Here is a 17,920-nt window from a genome sequence, read left to right as displayed (position 1 = left end):
AAGAGACTTAACACCACTGGACCCCTTGTTCTCAGGCCTTCAGACTCAGACTGAACTACACTCTCCAGCTTTCCTGGTTCTCTAGCTTGCAGATGGAAGAAAATAATTAAGATAACAGAATAGAAAAAATTAAGTTGAAAACAGAAAAATAAGAGAGAGAAATCAATGGAACACAAAACTTGTTCTTTGAAAAAAATCAATAAAATTGACAAACAACTAGTATGACTGACACAGAAAAGATACAGACATTATTATCAATATCAGGGATGAAACGAGGAATACAACTATACAGACATCAAGAAGTTAATAAGGAATACTATCAACAGTTCTGCACACTTACATTTGACAACTCAGATGAAGTGAACCACTTCCTTACAAAGAAAAACTACCAGAACCCACCAAATATGAAAAACAGTAATTTAAGTAGCCCAATAACTTAAATTTAAAAACATTAATTTCTTAAATTAACAACGTCTAAAAAAGAAATTTCCAGACCCAGATAGATTTCACTACAGAATTCCACACAATGTTTAAAGAAGAATCAACACCAATTATACATAATCTCTTCCAGCAAACAAATAAGGAGTGAACACTTTTAAACCACTTTATGGAGCCAGTAGTACCTTCATAACAAAACCGTTACAAAAAGAAAATTACAGACCAGTATTTCTCATAAGTATAGATGCAAAAGTTCTTAACAAAATATAAGTAAATAAAATTGAGTGATACATAAAAAGAATTACACACAGTGACCAAATAGGACTTTCTCCAGGTTTGCAAGAATGGTTCAATATCTGAAAATCAAGCAATGTACTCTACCATATTAATAGGCTATAGAAGAAAAACCTAATAATCATATCAATTAACACAGAAAAAGCATTTGGCAAAATTCTACATCCAATCATGATAAAAAAAACTCTCAGAAAACTAGGGATAGAAAGGAACTACTTCAATTTGATAAAGAACATAGAGAAAAATCCTACAGCTAACATTGTACTTAACAGCAAAAGACTGAATGCATTTTTCCCCAAATATCAAGAACAAGACAAGGATATTCACTCTCACCACTCTTAGTCCATATAGCATGAGAAGTTCTAGTCAGTGCAATTAGCCAAGAAAAGGCAATTTTAAAAGCCTAGATATCAGATATGAAGAAATAAATCTGTCCTTATTTGCAAATGACATAATTGTCTATACAGAAAATTTCAAAGAATCTACAAATAAGTTTCTCAAACTAATAACTCCATTTATCAAGGTTACAGGATACAAAAACATTTGAAAATAAGTTGTCTTCTGTATACTGACAATATGCATGTAAAATCTAAATCAGAAATACAATACTATTTCAAGTGCCCCCCAAAAGTAATAGTTATAAATCTAATTTATATAGGACTTGTACGCTGAAAACTACAAAATGATGAAAGAGATCAAACAAGATCTAAACAAATGGAGAGACAAACCTCTTCATGAAGAGAAAGACTCAACATAGTACTTAAAAAAAAAAAATTCCCAAAATCAATATCCTGGTTTAACACAATTCTTATCAAAATATCGGGAAGATTTTCTGTAAACACAGATGAGATTATTACAAAATTTATATGAAAAAACACAGGTACTATTTTATCTTAAGCAATTTTGAAAAAGAATAGCTACAGTAATCAGGACTTTTTGATACTGGTGGAGGAACAGACATTAAATCAATTGAGGAATACAGAACCCAAAAACAGACACATTTAAGTATAGTAAACTGATTTTGGACAAAGGTACAAGAACAATTTAATGGAGAAAGAATAGTCTTTCCAACAAGAAAGACTACTGAAGAGATTGTGCAATGTATTTTCTCATCGTTTTGGACAAACTTCACAGCAGAAATACCTTTCCAACAATTACAAGCTTATATCAAATCAAAATGGTCAGTAGTTGACAATCAAGAGAGAGATTTCTTTTTTGTCCTTTTAAAGATAGTGAGGGAAATCCCAAATCAAAAAGCCTTTATAAGAATGGCTTTTTAGAGGAATACAAAAAGGATGGTTTTAATTTGTTTTGTAATCAACGCTGTCCCTGTGTTTACACTAAGACTTATTATCTCTCTAGGTAAAACTCAGCCCATCTTGATGAGTTTTGGAAAACAAAAATCTCCATTGAAAATTTTTAAATTGAATCATTGTGAAAGAACAAAATTTCTACAGAGAATCACTGAGATCTAGAGCACCATAACCATGCCAAGAACAAGAATGAGATTTCTCTTTTTCTTCTATCGTAATAAAAGCAAGATGAATATCCTTCAATTAGGTATAGAGCCTTACATTATTTAGCTTTATATTACACTTGTGCCTTGGCATATGGAAGCATTCTCTCCTTGTTTGGTTGCTAAAGCAATAGCAGCATGGTAATCCAAATGAAGCAATTAACTTAATGTTCCCCTTCTTTTTCTTTTTATGACAATCATTTCTGGAAATGCTTTTCCCCTTTTCACATTAGTTTATTCACGTGCCTTAACTCTTGAGTTTCAGGTTCCCATGACAGAACATTCAAGATAAAAGGGAAAGCATAAGAAGGCAGAGTACAGTTTTCAGTTATCAAAACTCATAACAGCAAACAATGGACAATCGGCTTCTCAAAGGAAAGTAATCTACTGAGGAAAAAATATCCCAAACCACAATCTTTCCCAACCCTGTACATGACCAGATAATATTTTAGTTACAATAGCTTTAATAGTCAACAATGAAAGTGAGTTTAAAATAAAAAATGGATATTTTAAATAAAAATCCTGTAATTTCAACATGGGTAAAGAAGGAATAATTTTGCTGTCTTAAAAACAAAGAGGAAACAAGTTCACACAGAAAAAAAAAATGAGGTAAAAAGGAGTTGAAAATGTTCTAACTTATTTTTAAACTAGGTGAATGGAAGAGGCATATTTAATGTGCTTATGCATATAATCATAAGGAGTATAAAGATAGTCTCACAATTTTCTATCTTGCTACATCACAGTTCCATTCTCTAGAGCCTCAGCTCAACTCTACAATCAATATGCCAATATTTTCAACGATCAAATCAAGGAAGGAAGATTTCAAAAGGGAGGCACACGTTAGGATCCTCCTGGAAACCTTGTTTCTTGATCTGCAGTCCAATGCTCTACCTCTGAGCTATATCTCCTCCTGGAAACCTCATTTCTTATCCTGTAAATTCCCAACAGAGTAAGTGACACATATGGATTTGGAACCAAAAAGATGTCAAACAGCCCCAGGTAAGTGAAGATGTATTAGGAAGTACACTTTTCCCCTAAAAGTCCAGAAATGGTATATTAAAATATAGTGGAACTGTTTAACATCAAAATTTTAGGTACAACCAAAATTCATTCACAAAATAGAATCCCCTGACAGAGAGTAAAGAGATCATCTCATATATGGTCAGACAACCTTACAGGGATTCTTTCTACAATCAAGTAAGATTACAAATGAGTAAGCACAGTTAGTTAACTGAAAGAGCAAAAAAATTCTAAGCCAACTACAGGTAACAGGAAGTGACTGTCAATTTGTTTCAGAACCAAAAATATATCTACCTTTGTAACAAATAATACCTTGAAAATTCTCTATTCAATCTAAAGCAGAATATCCTGCCTTTCCTGTTATTGTTGTTTCATTATTTTTCCTCTTTAGACTCTAAATCATGCCTCCAGAACAGAGTCTGAAGATTGCTTCCACTTGGTCAGCGGCAATGTCAGATTGCAAGCAAAGAGCCTGTGTTTCATCCAAGAATCATTAAGCCAAAGGAAACACATTCACAAATACAACTTCTCAGCTTCATTCACTTCCCCAAGTGGCCAGAGGAGCCCATCAACATGAGAAGACTGGAGGGAGGTGGTAGGTTTCCCCTGGGAAAAGAAACCATATTGACTTACCTTCTCTGCATACTTGAACTTAACATAGAACCAGCTTGACTTGATCATTGCCTCACCTCCTGCCCTCAGAGGAAAATAAAAATGAGAAGAGCAAAAACAAAAAACCCACAATATAGTGCTGGAGAAAAAGCAGTGTGTCAGCAAAGGCTTCTTGCCGATGCTGAGTTTTCCAAAGAAGGACAAGTATTCAAAGACAGGAGGGACAAAAGATGGAAAAAATAGAAAAAATCCACTCTTTCAAACCTGGCCCCCTTCCCCTTTATGTTCTTGCACACCTTCCCTGAGCTCCCAAAACACTGTGTGTGATCTTGCTCCGGAAACTGCACTCCAGGACTGCCTTGCCAAGCTGCCGGCCTCTCCCTCCCTCCTGCTCCCTCTGTGTTTCTGTGTTGGCCGGCTGACAAGAGAATTCCTCAAATGGACTTCAACTGCCCTCCTCACAAATGGCACATGTCAGTAAAGGCAGGAGGCAAGCTATGGCCCTGGTACCTCCCAGAAGGACGACCTTCTCCTCTGACCCCTACTCCCACGGGATGAATAATGAATTCCAGCACTCCCCTCAGGACACAGATTAACACCTGGCCAAACATTATTTTGACAAGAGCCTGTGTGTAGGAAAGGGACACTGCCACAGATTTAACCCCATGATCTCCAAAACAAGATCAGGAGGTGACCTTTCTCCATGCCTACAGAAAATTATCACACTAAAAGCAGTACAGTCTCTTTAGCAAACAGTGAATAAGAATCCATCTTAAGTTCTCCAGCTGAAACAACATCTTCCAACCTCTTGTACCAGAGAAAGAAAATGGGGACAGCTTTCTCCTACTATTCGCCCTTACTTGTTCTTGCTGACAGAACAGCTCCTAGTACTCAGCAGCAGGAACTAACAGCTTGGAAAAATGATTGACGCTTTATAGACATATTTCTTTTCAGAAACATAAAGAAAATATTTTTATTTTTGTTATACTACCACTAACTCATTAAACTTCCAAGAAAAAGTGTGAAATGGCATCAGCACTCAGTTTAGGAGATGAAAGAAACAGAGAACAGAGAGAAGGGGATGAAATCAAGGAGCATGGTTTGAGCGTACGTGGACGTGAGACACCCAGGCACTGCCACGCTAAGGGTAAATGTGCTCGAGATGTTCAGGCACATAGGAAACAGTGATTCCCAAAATATTAAATAATATTATGGAACATCTCTATTGCCAAGTAAAAAATATTTCCCCAATACAAAATAATTAAGATCCATTTGGAATCAAAAGTAGATTCCGCAGAATGCTGTAAACTATTCCCTACCTGTAAAGAGACAGACAGCAATGCAGAGGAATTTGGATGTATGATGTTATCAGCTTCCATCTTCCAAAGTGGTCCGAAAAGGTCTGAAATATTTTACCATTCAGTTGCTTTGCGCTCCCTCTTCTTTCTACTGCTGACGATAGCATTATAGCTAGTGGGTGGCTTTACCATGACCAGAAGGGTCAACATGTACGTGGGGGCTAAGTCCCTTTCCTGTTGGCAATGGATCAGGAGCACATATGGACCCACTGTTTCATTTCCCTAACTCTGTGTTGCAGAAGCATCAAAGATGTGGTCCTACAAATCCACTGGAGGCACATCAGGCTTTCCTCAGCCAAGGTGTCTGAAGGCGTAACACTTGCTGAGACCTAAAACGTCATTTACTAAACGTCCTCATGGAAAAAGAAGCTGCACTTATCATCGAGCGGAGCAGGAGCTTCATTTAAGCATTCAAAATTTTAGGAGTGATTACCACTGAAAGACCCTCCTGAAAAACCCTACCCCTACTCAAGTCAGTCACAGTTATTACAAACTTCCCTGTGATAATTTTGAAGAAGCATTGTCCTCCACACTAACCTGAACAGTCTAATAGTATTTCAGCAGAGCAGCTACACAAGTGCATAGTAAAACTTCACACTGAGATTGATGGCAAGTGTGTCTTAGAGATCCATGTACAGTGAAGGATCTCAGTGGATTCTAATTCCAGTTAGTAACCAAGTGAGGATACAGATCACAGAGAAGGTAGAAAAGAGAGTCTATGGAATTCACACCAAAAATAAGACCTCTAATTGCTCTGAGAACAATGGCTCTATTCCTACTGGCCCCCCTCAATTCCCTGAAATCTTTCCAGCAGCCAGGTATTCTTTTTGTCCAAAACACCCTTATGTTCCTCCCTCATAGTCTCTCGTCCTTTAGATTGGCACTTAGCTATAACTTCCTGCAAGTTTTCCTTATCCTCATCCCTAAGTTTGGGCTGGGGGCATCTATAGTGTATTGAACTTCTCCCCTCATTAGCACTTATTAGACAATGTTATTGCTGCCTGTTTACTTCTGTGCATCTCCCTCTGAATTAGAGGTCTCTTGAGAGCAAGTCCCCAATCTGCCTCAATAATAGCTACAGTCTGTGGCACCATGCATAGACACAGTTGATGCCTCACTAGTAGCTGCTGGATGGTTGGAAGGAAAAGTTAGATCCTTTAGCAAGAACGGAGATGAGACAATCCATGTAAAGTCCTTAGCACATTTTCTCCAACACGACCAAGTTTTGTATTAATGTTTCCTATCATTATAGCCATGGAGACAGTGGGGAGCATTTGGAACTATCACCAAAAGCATCGAAAAAGCAACTCGGTAAATGCACTGATGGGCAACACTGAAAAAGCTATCAGATGTTGAAGTTCACTGATCTACAGTAACAGTCCAGATAGAGTTGTGATTCTTCTAAGGGGAACACAGGGTCATCAGGGCAGACGAGTGACATGCTGCTGGGAGGAAATGGGCAGGACAAGAGCTTCAGGGAACTGGGGTTACTAATAAGGAAGGTGGTGAGGGGTGAGGGGATTACTCAGGTACTGCAAGCTGAACAAGGAAAGGAGTGAGGCCAGAGGAACTCATAATCTGCAAAAACAGTGAGGTGTCCAGGGTTTCACAGGAATTATGGGGTTGGAAGGTAAGGTGACAGAGTGACAACTGACCAACTGTACTTAGAGACATGATGGCAAAAAAAAAAAAACCATCATGTCTTCAGGAAAGATTGTAAAAGAGTAGAGATTTTTAAAATGTCAATCTATTTCCTTGTGATCATTCCCCCTTTGTCCTAAATCCAAAAGCTCACCGAGAAGGGAAAAAAGTAAGGTGATGAAAGATTCCAAAAAGCTAGAATCTGGGTAATCAAGTAGTTAAGACTCATTCATAGGTTTTATGAATATTCTACCCAGGGAGGGACTTTTAAAAAGTTCACAAAAACCAGTATTGCTTAATCTTTAGCATGAGGACCCCTTTTATGCAAAAAGAAATAACAAATTCCCCATTGATAACATACCAAATTTTAGCAGTCATTCATGGATCAAAGAAACATAAAATGTAAGAATTTAGTAATGCTTTTTAATGAGTTTACATTTTATTAACCATCTCTTCAACAAATGCCTAAGGATAGTGTGCACGCAAATGGGTAGCACATGTGCCCTATTTAGTGTCCTGAAAAAGGCTGTGCCTTCCAGGCTGCGAACTGACCTGGATCAAACACTACAGTGATAAAAGAAGTAAAGCCCAGAGGATAAAGTGACTTCACCAAGGTCTCACAGCTGGTCCATGTCTGAGCTGGGTCTACCAGCTTTCCCGGCTCCAGCATGCCACTGCATAGAAGAGTCTCCCTGAGAAGACTGTAACTGTATTATACATATCAGGTAATATAGTAGGATTGTGGAACAGTAGGAATTAATAAAAACAGACAAATTTTCTTAAAGCTAAAGAGAGTAGGGACATGTTCTATTTATTTTTTCTCCCAAATATCTAATATTTGCATGAATCTAGGACATTACTTAATGGATAGGAAGGAGGGAGATCAACCTCAATTTAGGAGGTAGATTATTGGTTTTGTTCTGTTTAAAGTATCTTAAAAGAGGAAAAGGAAATGAACCAGTGGCGTCAGGGAGAAAAGGCTACTTTACAGGAGAGAGTACAATGCATCAGGCAATGGTTAAACGTAAGAGCTTTGAAGACTGAGGGCCCCTGGTTCCAATCCCAGCCATGCCAAATGCTGGGTGTAACTGCAAACTAACCACTTATCTCTCAACCTTAAGTTCCCCATCTGTAAACGGAGGGTAATCAAACCTATCTTAAAATGAGGACTCCTTTGAGAATTAAATAGGCTCATAGCTGTGAAGCAGTTAACATAGCTCCAGGCTCACAATTGAGCTTGATAAAAGGTAACCACAACGTCACCTTAAATTACATTACAACCTCCTAACCTCTGCTTAGTAGTTACAGTCAGCTAAAGATACTTACAGAAACATCACTTCTTAGACTTCCACTCAGAAACTCCACCTGCTATGATACAGCCTTAATTATCCTCTGATTAAGTCCAAAGCCTGACATCCTATAAAGATGGGAAGAGGACCAGAGAGGACACCAGAAGTCTACCCGATTCCTTGGAAGGTGTTAAGTGGTGAAAGATTATATGGCTTGTGAACTGCAAGACGGTCACCTCCTCCAACAGGAGTGTGTTCTCTAATTTATCCTTAATGTTTTCTGGAAAATTAAAAGTTCATAAAAACACACACAGAGATATAACAAACTATCAAGTGAGCCCTTATTATTAGTAGTAATAACTTATTCTTAACTCTGAAACCACAACCAAGACAGGCTTCTGCAGCAACTTATTTTCATTTCCTGGCATAAACTCCTTCTCCTTCCATTTCCCACCCACCTTTTTTGTTTTGTTTTAAACAGACAGTTTACTGTTAAAATGGGATGATCTATGTGCAGGAATTGCTTCAGCTGCACAAAAACAACTCTCCACTGCAGCTGTACTTGGAACACATCATTTCCTCTGGCAGAGCATCTGAATGCTTTCTAAGAGAGTCTGAAGAGGTATGATGGGTGCTCAAGGACTTTCCCTTTTCTCAGCAAACAGAGCTGGTCACAGCTCTTACAAAACCTTCAGAAGGATTCATTCATCTGTCAAAAACCGTACGTCTTCCACCCTTTGTATGTGCTTTTCTTCTGCTAAGAATGACTTTCTCTTTTTCAGCCCTCCTAGTCCCTACCCAAGCAAGCACATAGGCATTTATGCATGAGCTGTGCACACACACGCACACACACATACATGCACACATGCACACGCTCACCTTTACTTAACTCAAAATTCTCTCAGACCCGAACATTTTACAAAAGTCTCCTTTGACCCTCAAAGAAAGAATTTGCAAATGAAACAACTCAGAAGTTTAGCTTAACAGTAAAGCTTAAAATAACTTCAACTGCGATGCAAAGTACAAAGATAGAGCTGAATTGTAAACAGAACTGTTTCTATCCTACAATCTGCTATTCAGCAGAAAAAGAAAGCCCCATGCACTTTCCTACTCATTACATCCCATGATAAATGTGTACTTCCTTAAATCTTTAGGGGGACGGAGAAGTACATATCATCTGAGCATTTCAGGAGGCAGAAATCATGCCTGTGTTATCTGCATCTGACCTCTTCTCTGCTCCTAAGAGGCACAGGGCCTAGCAGGAAAGAAGCCAGGGCCCACTGCCAAGAACAGAATTAAATGGCACCAGCTCCAAGCTAAGTGGTTTAGAGTCCTTAAGGGAACCAGGCAAGAGGCCCATCCAGGATTTTGAAGGTGGGAGAATGATCTCAAGGGACACCAAGCCATCTTGTAAGGAAGAAAAGTTGATGATGAGAACCGCCTCTATAAAGGTCAGCTCCAGGGTTCCTTCCCTCCTCTACAGTGTTCACTCCTGGATAATGTTCCTCCCTTGCCATACGTATCATCAGGGCAAGCAAAAACAAGCTATCACAGAGCTGGATACATGAATAATGCCCCGGCACGTGTTGAAGGATAGCAAATAGTGTCAGTGCTTGAACCAATAACCTTCACAAAGGTGCTCCTTGATGCTTAGAATTCCTTGAGGTTGTATGAGTTTTGTTATTTTTTTTCCTCAGAACTTTCCAAAAAGCCCTCAGAAAGGTTCACCTGCTTAAGTTAAAGGGAGGAAATCATGCTAAAGTCAATCATTTTCTTCTGAGAGGAAGCGTTACATAGCCTTACAATGTGGGCTCTATCTCTGTAAACAATATGTCAAGAAACATTTCTGTAAACAATATGTTAAGAAACACTTTTCTATTATAGAAATATGTCCAGTTGTATAAACTAGCTAAATAAATTGGCCTGACATTAAGGTCAGAGAATTCTGAGTTAAAAACCCCTATTGGAATCTGTTCATACTTTCATTGCTATAAAAAGAGAAGACAACAGATGCCCATAGTGTGAAAGGAACAGTTACATATTCAAAGGAAATTATCAGAATATACTGAGATTACAACTAACAACAGGATCAATGTTAAAGAGATTTTCCTAAAAGGTTCCTAAGAATAGGTACACTATGATCTATTTTAAAACATAAAAGTAAGCTCTGATACAAACACCTTGTTTATCTATAAAATGGATGCACCCAAAACACTCAAATTCAAGAGACAGGGAAGCACTTTCCCCTTAGACTTCAGAACTTCTCAGAGATAGGAGTTATACATTTTACATAAGCCATACTACAGATTGCTAATTGAGTGTTCCATCAAAAGCTCTACACCAACAGATCTGATCCTTACCAGTTACATTCAAGACTCTGTGGAGACACTGGTAGCCAAACACAAAATGTAAAGATTTTACAAAAATAATGCAGTATCTGATGCACAAAAACAGGTAACCAACAATACATACTGAGGAGTTAGCAAACACATGGACAGCAAACCATTCTCCACAAGGTACACCAGAAGGAATGATATATACACACACACCCCCAACACACACACACACACACACACACACACACACAGAATAATCTGAGACTGAAATCCTAGTCTGGTTGAGAAGACTAATGATACACACAAGAAATGACTTATGATCTCCTATTATAAAACAACAAATCCCAAAAGTGCAAATCAATATACCACACACAGAAGTTGATGAGCATCTAGAAAGCAATAAGAGGGATTAAAGGTGGACAAGAATAACTTCTGATGAAAAGGAAGCTTCGGAGAAAATACAGAGGCTCATTAGGTCCACGGAAAGGGATACGATATTCCAAATAGACATAAAACACCTACAAAAGCAAAAGATAAGATAATGGAAATGGTGATCTTTTCCATCAATATACATTTCACTGATTAACTCTGCATGTTCATCTCTGCAATAAATGCTTTTGGAAAACTACTGATTCTGAAGCTCGATATTGTGTCTTTTCATAAAAATGTGCCTGTAAATACTTATTTCTATATAACAAATCATATACCTACTCCCTTTATACACAGAATTACACAGATAAATGGCAGCCAAGTTATTTTAACTGGTTGTGCAGCATGAATTCAGAATGATTATAATTACAGTTTCTCTTTTAAAATGAGGTTTTGTTCTTTAATATTCATTGACTACTAGCTTGCTTCCCACACACAACACATTATTTACTCTACAGTGGTTTGGTGCATCAATTATGGTAATAGTTTGTGAATAACATTCACATTATGGAAAAATGAGCCTGGTTACTTAGCTCTCCCTCTGGAAAATTGTCACAAACATATGTATCATCTGTCTCTACTTAGAGCACAGCAATTAGTAATTATAGCTGTATATACTTTTTTAAAGCAAAGGGGGAAAATAGACCTGAAATGTCATGTTTCCAAATGTTCTTAGAATGTTATCTAAAATTATTTTGTTTGAATTCTAGTTGAAAAGAGAAAATGCAGTTTGACAAAATGAAAAATCACTAATAGCATGCTGGATATGGAGAAATAGACAAAGCATCACACAAATGACATCACCTACTAAACAATTCCTTCTTCATCCAGACAGATTAGAAAGAAACAGGCCTTGGGCTGTGGCAGGCCTGACTATAGCAGCCATACTGTGAAGCAAGACAGACTCAGACTCAGACCCTGGTCATATACTCTCTAGCTCAGTTAACCCATTGTTTATGGAGTGCCTTCTATATACCAGGTGCAGTACATGTTCTATAGAAACAGTAAGACAAAACTATTTTTCCAAAGGTTACTATGTACTAGGGAACTAGAAGCATAACCAATACAATTTTGTATAAAGTGTGCAGAGTTTAAAAGAGGTTTAAGAGAGAGAAATAGTTCAGAAAGGTATTTCTTTTGGCAGAGAAAGAGGATAAGATATATAAAGCTTTTCCAAGAAACAGACTCCTGAGCTGCAGTGACAGTATGATATGGAAGGTCATGATCCAAGAAAGAGAAATCTTGGGGAAATCCTAGGTGATAACAAAGTGTGAGATCCAAAAATGAGAATGGATACTTAGCAGGTGGAGGTGAGGGATATCGGGGAGGGGGCCAAAGACCTAGGAAGCTTGGTTTTTGATGGTCATCTACATAGATATTGAAATTGTCCAGATCACACATTACCTAACTTCTCTGACTCCAAATTTGTAATTACTACTCATTTGTAAAACAAGAAAAATAAAACTTCCCCAAGGATTTTTGAGAGAACTGAATGAGAGTATTCTGTAAGTAACTTGCATAGTTTCTGGCACCAGCAGGCTCCCAAAAGCTCTTTAAATATTAGCACTTTATTGTAATCAAGAAAATATTTAGAAAAAAACACAACAGGAACAATGAGAGTTTTGAAAAACAGGAAGGTAGAGAATAGCAGTCATAGTAAGAAGGACAGGGTAGAGACCATGAAAAATCAACAGCCGTAATAGGTGCTGTTCTTCCACACTGCCTTCAAAGACTGATCACTTGAGGGTCCAGAATTTCCAGAGGTAACGGGCAAAATTTGGGACAACTGATTACTAACAGGAGACCTGAAAGTATTTCCCTTTGCATAGGTGAAATGTGAGAATTTACAATCTAGTCCAGAATAGCTGTGGTGTACATATCACAGAAGCATCTAGAATTTGGTCCTCTCTAAATGTCATTCTTCAAGGAATACTCTGGCTTTCTCCTTTCCCATGCCAAAAAGAGGCAGGCAACCACAAAAACAATCCATTCATACTGCCTACCTGCATTACCTGAGGACTTGTTAAAAGTGTACATTCTCAGGCCTTCCCCAGGCCTACCGACTCAGACCCCTTGGAGGTGGAGCCTAGCAGTCGGTTCAACAAGCCTTCTAGGTGATTTTGGTGCAGAAAAAAGTCTGAAAATCAGTAATCTAGTGCCATATTGTAGTTGCAGAGTGACTACCTGAAACAAGCCCAGAGAGAAGGCTACACGGTGTCAGTCTCTGGACTCCTAGCCCTTTGTCTCCTCCCTAAACTACATGGTTTGTGTAGAGATCTAAGAAGTAAATGTGCCCAGCTGTGTTGCTTTTAGCTCTGCCCCTGCTCTACTGCACCTCACCTCCACTTGGCCCTGATGGAGGTATTTTCTTGCAAGCGGGGCACATGAGATAGAAGCCAAACAGCCCATGGCTAAGTTACCATGCAGTGGCACCAGAAGTCAGTCCTGATTTATCTTCTAGAGTAGAGGTTCATGCCTTTTTTCAGTAAAGGGCCAGAAAGTAAACACTTTAGGTTTTGCAGGCCATACAGTCTCTGTCATAATTATTCAACTATGCCATTAGCTATGCCATTATAGCTAAGAAGCAGCCACAGAAGATACATAAACAAAGGGATACCGTTATGTTCCAATAAAACCCGATTTACAAAAAAAATACCAGGTCAGGTTTGGCTGGTGGGCTACAGTTTGCCAACTTCTGCTGTTGAAGATGGCTGGCATACAGCAGGTGTTCTACAAATACTCTGGTGAATGAATGAATGAATGAATGAATGAATGAATGAATAAAAGAGTGAGGACTAGCTGTTGTTGCTCACTACATCCATCAAATCCATCAATGCCTGTCCTTCATCCTTTTATTTATTCATTTATTTTCAGTACCTCACCACCAGGGCTGTTACATACACTTACTTGTGTAGGATACACTTGCAGAAAGATGAAGGACTGAAGGGGTGCTGAATTCCAGCCCACAACCCGTTTGCCAAACCATGTGCCCTAGTACAGGGCTGCTATGCCAGGAGAAAGGGGAGACTTTTTATAACCTGCACAAAGGCACAGGCCACTCGCCAAACCATGTGCCCTTGGAACTGAATCCACTTGGGAGAATTGTTATCTAATTCGTACATGAATACCCTCCCTGTTTCACTTCCCTCCTGTGTCCTCACCTTTTCCTTCTTCTCTTCATCCAGACCCCAAGATACCCATTAATAATCACTGGATGCCTCTACTGGTAGTTCTCCAGAACAAAAATGGTCTCCAAATGTTTTAATTAGGAATCTTTATCAGTACAAAAAAATTCTAACATATTCCCCTGATATATATGTAACTATATGGCACAGCTGTATCACACAAACCATAAAATACATAAATAAATGTAAGGAATGATACAAAGATAAAATGAACACAACTTTTAATGTTTTATCCAACATAATGAGCTAATACCTCAGGGTACAACATCCGTTTAAGGCAAAGTAAATCATTAACGATCATGGATATAAACCTAAGTTCCCACTTTTTAAAAATTTCTATTTTTTTGTCTGACTTCTACTACATATGATTATATAGTCGCTGTTTGTACCCAGTGATGTGGTTGATAAGGAGCTCATTAAAAAAAAAAATGTCAACTCTGTCATTTTCCTGCTGTTGCCCTGTGTTTATGTTCTCTCATTCCACAGTTTCTTTGATGAAACTTTTAAAAATCACTTGCTCTCTGCCAGTCGTGGTGGCTCCCACATGTAATCCCAGAACTTTGGGGGGCCAAGGCAGGCGAATTGCTTGAGCAGGAGTTTGAGGCCAGCCTGGCAAAACCCCATCTCTCCAAAAAAAGAAAAAGAAAAAACTTAGCCAGATGTGGTGATCCACACCTATAGTTCCAGCCATTTGGGAAGCTGAGGTAGGAGGATCGCCTGAGCCCAGGAGGTTGAGCCTGCAGTGAGCTGTGATCACACCACTGCATTCCAGCCTGGGCGATGGAATGAGACCCTGTTTCGAAATAAAAACAAAACCACTTGTTCTCTTTGCTAAAAGTAAATAATATAACCTATTAACATGCTTTATGAGCCATACAAACTGGAGCACATCATGCAATGAAAGGCTGAAGGAATGTGCCACTTTAGGAACCCCCACTCTTCCTTCCGAACCTGCCACACCCTACAGAGCACGGGACTGACTGTCTCACAGGCCGAGTGATGCTACACTGTCAACTCGGATATTAAGTAACAGCAACATTTAATCTCTTCCTTAAGATAGAAATAAATCGACATATAATTTCGACCGCTTTTTTGGTGCTCCCATGGATTATCCTAAAAATCTTGTAAGGGGTTGAGGAGAGAAGGCACCTATCTCACCGTAAAGATTTCCACTCCACATCACTGTTTCAACCACAGGTGACCTTGACTGTAAAACCAATTTAGTGAGTAATCACAATTACGGGTGAGTATGTATTAACAGTGTAAAACAGAAAAGGAAATATTAGAGTGAACTGCACATATAACTAAACTTTCAGTTTTATATGAGTACATGTAAGCACAGGTATGTATGTGCATTTGAGCATGTGCACATGTATGTATACTTGATGACATACACTGTATTTCTAACTGTGAGCTGGGATAAAAAATGTTTTGAAAGCCATAATCAAGGTGAAAGATTTGGAAACTGCCACAGATGAGACGCCAGCACAATTAGTGTGGTCAAAATGCCAGGTGAAGAGAGGGAGAGAAGGCAAAGCAGCAGCTGGGGTGTGATGGAAAGAACACCAGGCCTAAGTGAGACTTGCCTCTGAATGCTGGTTCTACACTGTCTAGGTGTGTCAATTAGGGAAGACACAACTCCCAAACCTCTGCTTTCTTTAACTAAAAAGTGGGGCTATGATACTTATGAAGTTGTATCATGACTGGAAATCATGACAGTCACTATACAATGTCTGACACACAGTAGGTATTAATGTCAAATGATAATTGTAGGGTAAACACCCCTGAGAGCAATAACTTGAGCATACCCTTAAAATGACACTGTATGGCAGATGCACCTGAATGTGTGTGTCGAGCTAGGGAGTCCCAGAGTGGCCAATCCAGAGATTCATTCCTTGTCTAGCAGGAATATCTGAGCCCCCTGCCCATGCCATGGAACATGGGCCATATAGGGAATTGAGGTCGTAAACTTTGGGTTGGATGCAAGTTGTCAGGTGGAAGTCATTAACGGGAGGGTGTTAAGTGAAAATGCTCTATAAACTGCATGCTGTTTGCAAAGCGGCTGTGGTTTTCCTGCCCAGCCCTCTGCCACTGAGTGGCGCCGGTATGTTGTCCAGCCTGCCACCACTGGACTCTCTCCCCTGCACGTAAGCTGCCACTGGACTCTCTCCCCTGTATGTAAGCCCCTAATAAAACCCCATGTCTGGTTTGCTGGCTCTGGGTCTCTTCTTCTTGGCCTCTTGAACCTGGTGCCTTCCCAACTGAGATGAAAAGAGGTTTAGCATAACACATGATTTCCTCTTAAACTGGAGAAGTAGAAAACCTTGTTATGGAACCTAAACACACAACAAGACATATAGCAAAGATGGGCATCAGAGAAAGCACTGTCCAAAGCTTTATGCATCCTGACCTACCTGGCAAGTTCTCTTTGATAGCAGAAGAGATAATGTTCTGTAAAGGAACACAGATGTTGAGAAACATGTAATAGCACCCTCCCTCCCTACCACCTCTGAACATACCCTTGAGGCTAAAGAAAATATAAGCAAAAGAAACAAAGAAATGAAATACTGTTTTAAAAAACAGCCCCTCTTAATCTCCAGCTTCCTTCAGCACAGCTTTCATTATTCATGGAGACAGCCTAAGCAATTTGTAAGCAATATGCAAAATATATTAACTTGGAAATTCAGGAAAATTCATATGGTGTTACAGAACAAATGCAAGCTGATCTATGTAGAAGTTCCACTTAAAAGCTGTTCCAGCCATCATGATGGGTTCTTACAGACAACCCCCAAAATCCATTTGGTTTCTCCAAAGGCTAGATTAGCTTTAATAACTCTAAAATATTAGACACCAAACATGAAACCCTTGCTCAGTGCAGACTGAAGACCACAAATGTCTCTAATGATTACTGGGATCACTTGAATTTCTCAAATAGCCCGAAAGATAAAGGTTCTAAACCTGGCTGGGTCACTGACCAGCTTGATGACCTTGCGTAAGGCAAAACTTTGAACTTCTCTTTTCCCATGTACAAAATAATGAAGCTGTCCAAAAATAACAAACTGGCAGTTCTGTTTTATTTGGCCAGCACATTATCTTTTACAAAATGGTTTTGAGAACAAGGCACCATTCTCCCAGCAACTGGGGAGGTCAAGGCAGGAGAATCACTTGAGCCCAGGAGTTCAAGGCTACAGTGAGCTATGATCATGCCACTGCATTCCAGTCTGGGCGACAAAGCTAAACCTCATCTCTAAAAGTGAAAATTAAGCCAGGCATGGTGGTGTACACGTGTAGTCCTAACTACCTGCGAGGCTGAGATGGCAGGATTGCTTGAGCCCAGGAGTTTGAGGTTGCAGTGAGCTATGATAGCACCACTGCACTCTAGCCTGAGCAACAGAGCGAGATCCTATCTCTAAAAAAATTAAAAATTAAAATAAACAGGTTTGAGTATACAATATTGTTAATTATAGTCACTATGTGGCATAAATGAAATCTGCTAAGAAGGTAGATATTAAGTATTCTCACTATAAAAAGAAAAGTGGTAACTACGTGGAGTGATAGATATATTGATTAGTTTGATTTTGAATATTCATAATGTATACTTTTATATCCCATAATCTATACACAAGCTATACACCTTAAATATATGTAAATACTTTAATTATCAACTATACCTCAGTAAAGCTGCGGAGTGGGGAGGAATGGAGCAAACACTCTGCAGTCTGTCATAGGCTCCAGCTCTCTCTAATAGAGAGGAAATCATAAGGGAATAGCCACACAAATATGTTATCTGCTCAGCTGTGAG

At 39.0% G+C, this 17,920-nt stretch overlaps 1 protein-coding gene across 20 annotated transcripts in view; it reads right to left on the bottom strand.

Annotated features, from left to right (window-relative positions):
* AUTS2 (activator of transcription and developmental regulator AUTS2) overlaps positions 1 to 17,920 on the bottom strand; it is a 1,209,597-nt gene that overhangs the window by 825,380 nt on the left and 366,297 nt on the right. For 2 of the 20 annotated variants that reach the window (XM_005549421.5, XM_074034826.1), the window contains exon 1: positions 3,902 to 4,205. The exons of the other annotated variants lie outside the window; for them this stretch is intronic. In XM_005549421.5, coding sequence (XP_005549478.1) covers positions 3,902 to 3,949 — 48 coding nt within the window. In that variant the 5' untranslated portion in view covers positions 3,950 to 4,205. Of the gene's footprint in view, positions 1 to 3,901; positions 4,206 to 17,920 lie in introns of those variants that run through there. 20 annotated transcript variants of the gene reach the window in all.

This window comes from Macaca fascicularis, chromosome 3 (genome assembly GCF_037993035.2).
Source record: "Macaca fascicularis isolate 582-1 chromosome 3, T2T-MFA8v1.1".
NCBI classification, from domain to species: domain Eukaryota; kingdom Metazoa; phylum Chordata; class Mammalia; order Primates; family Cercopithecidae; genus Macaca; species Macaca fascicularis.
Note: the sequence above shows the minus strand (reverse complement) of the source record. Positions and strands in the feature narration are given on the sequence as shown.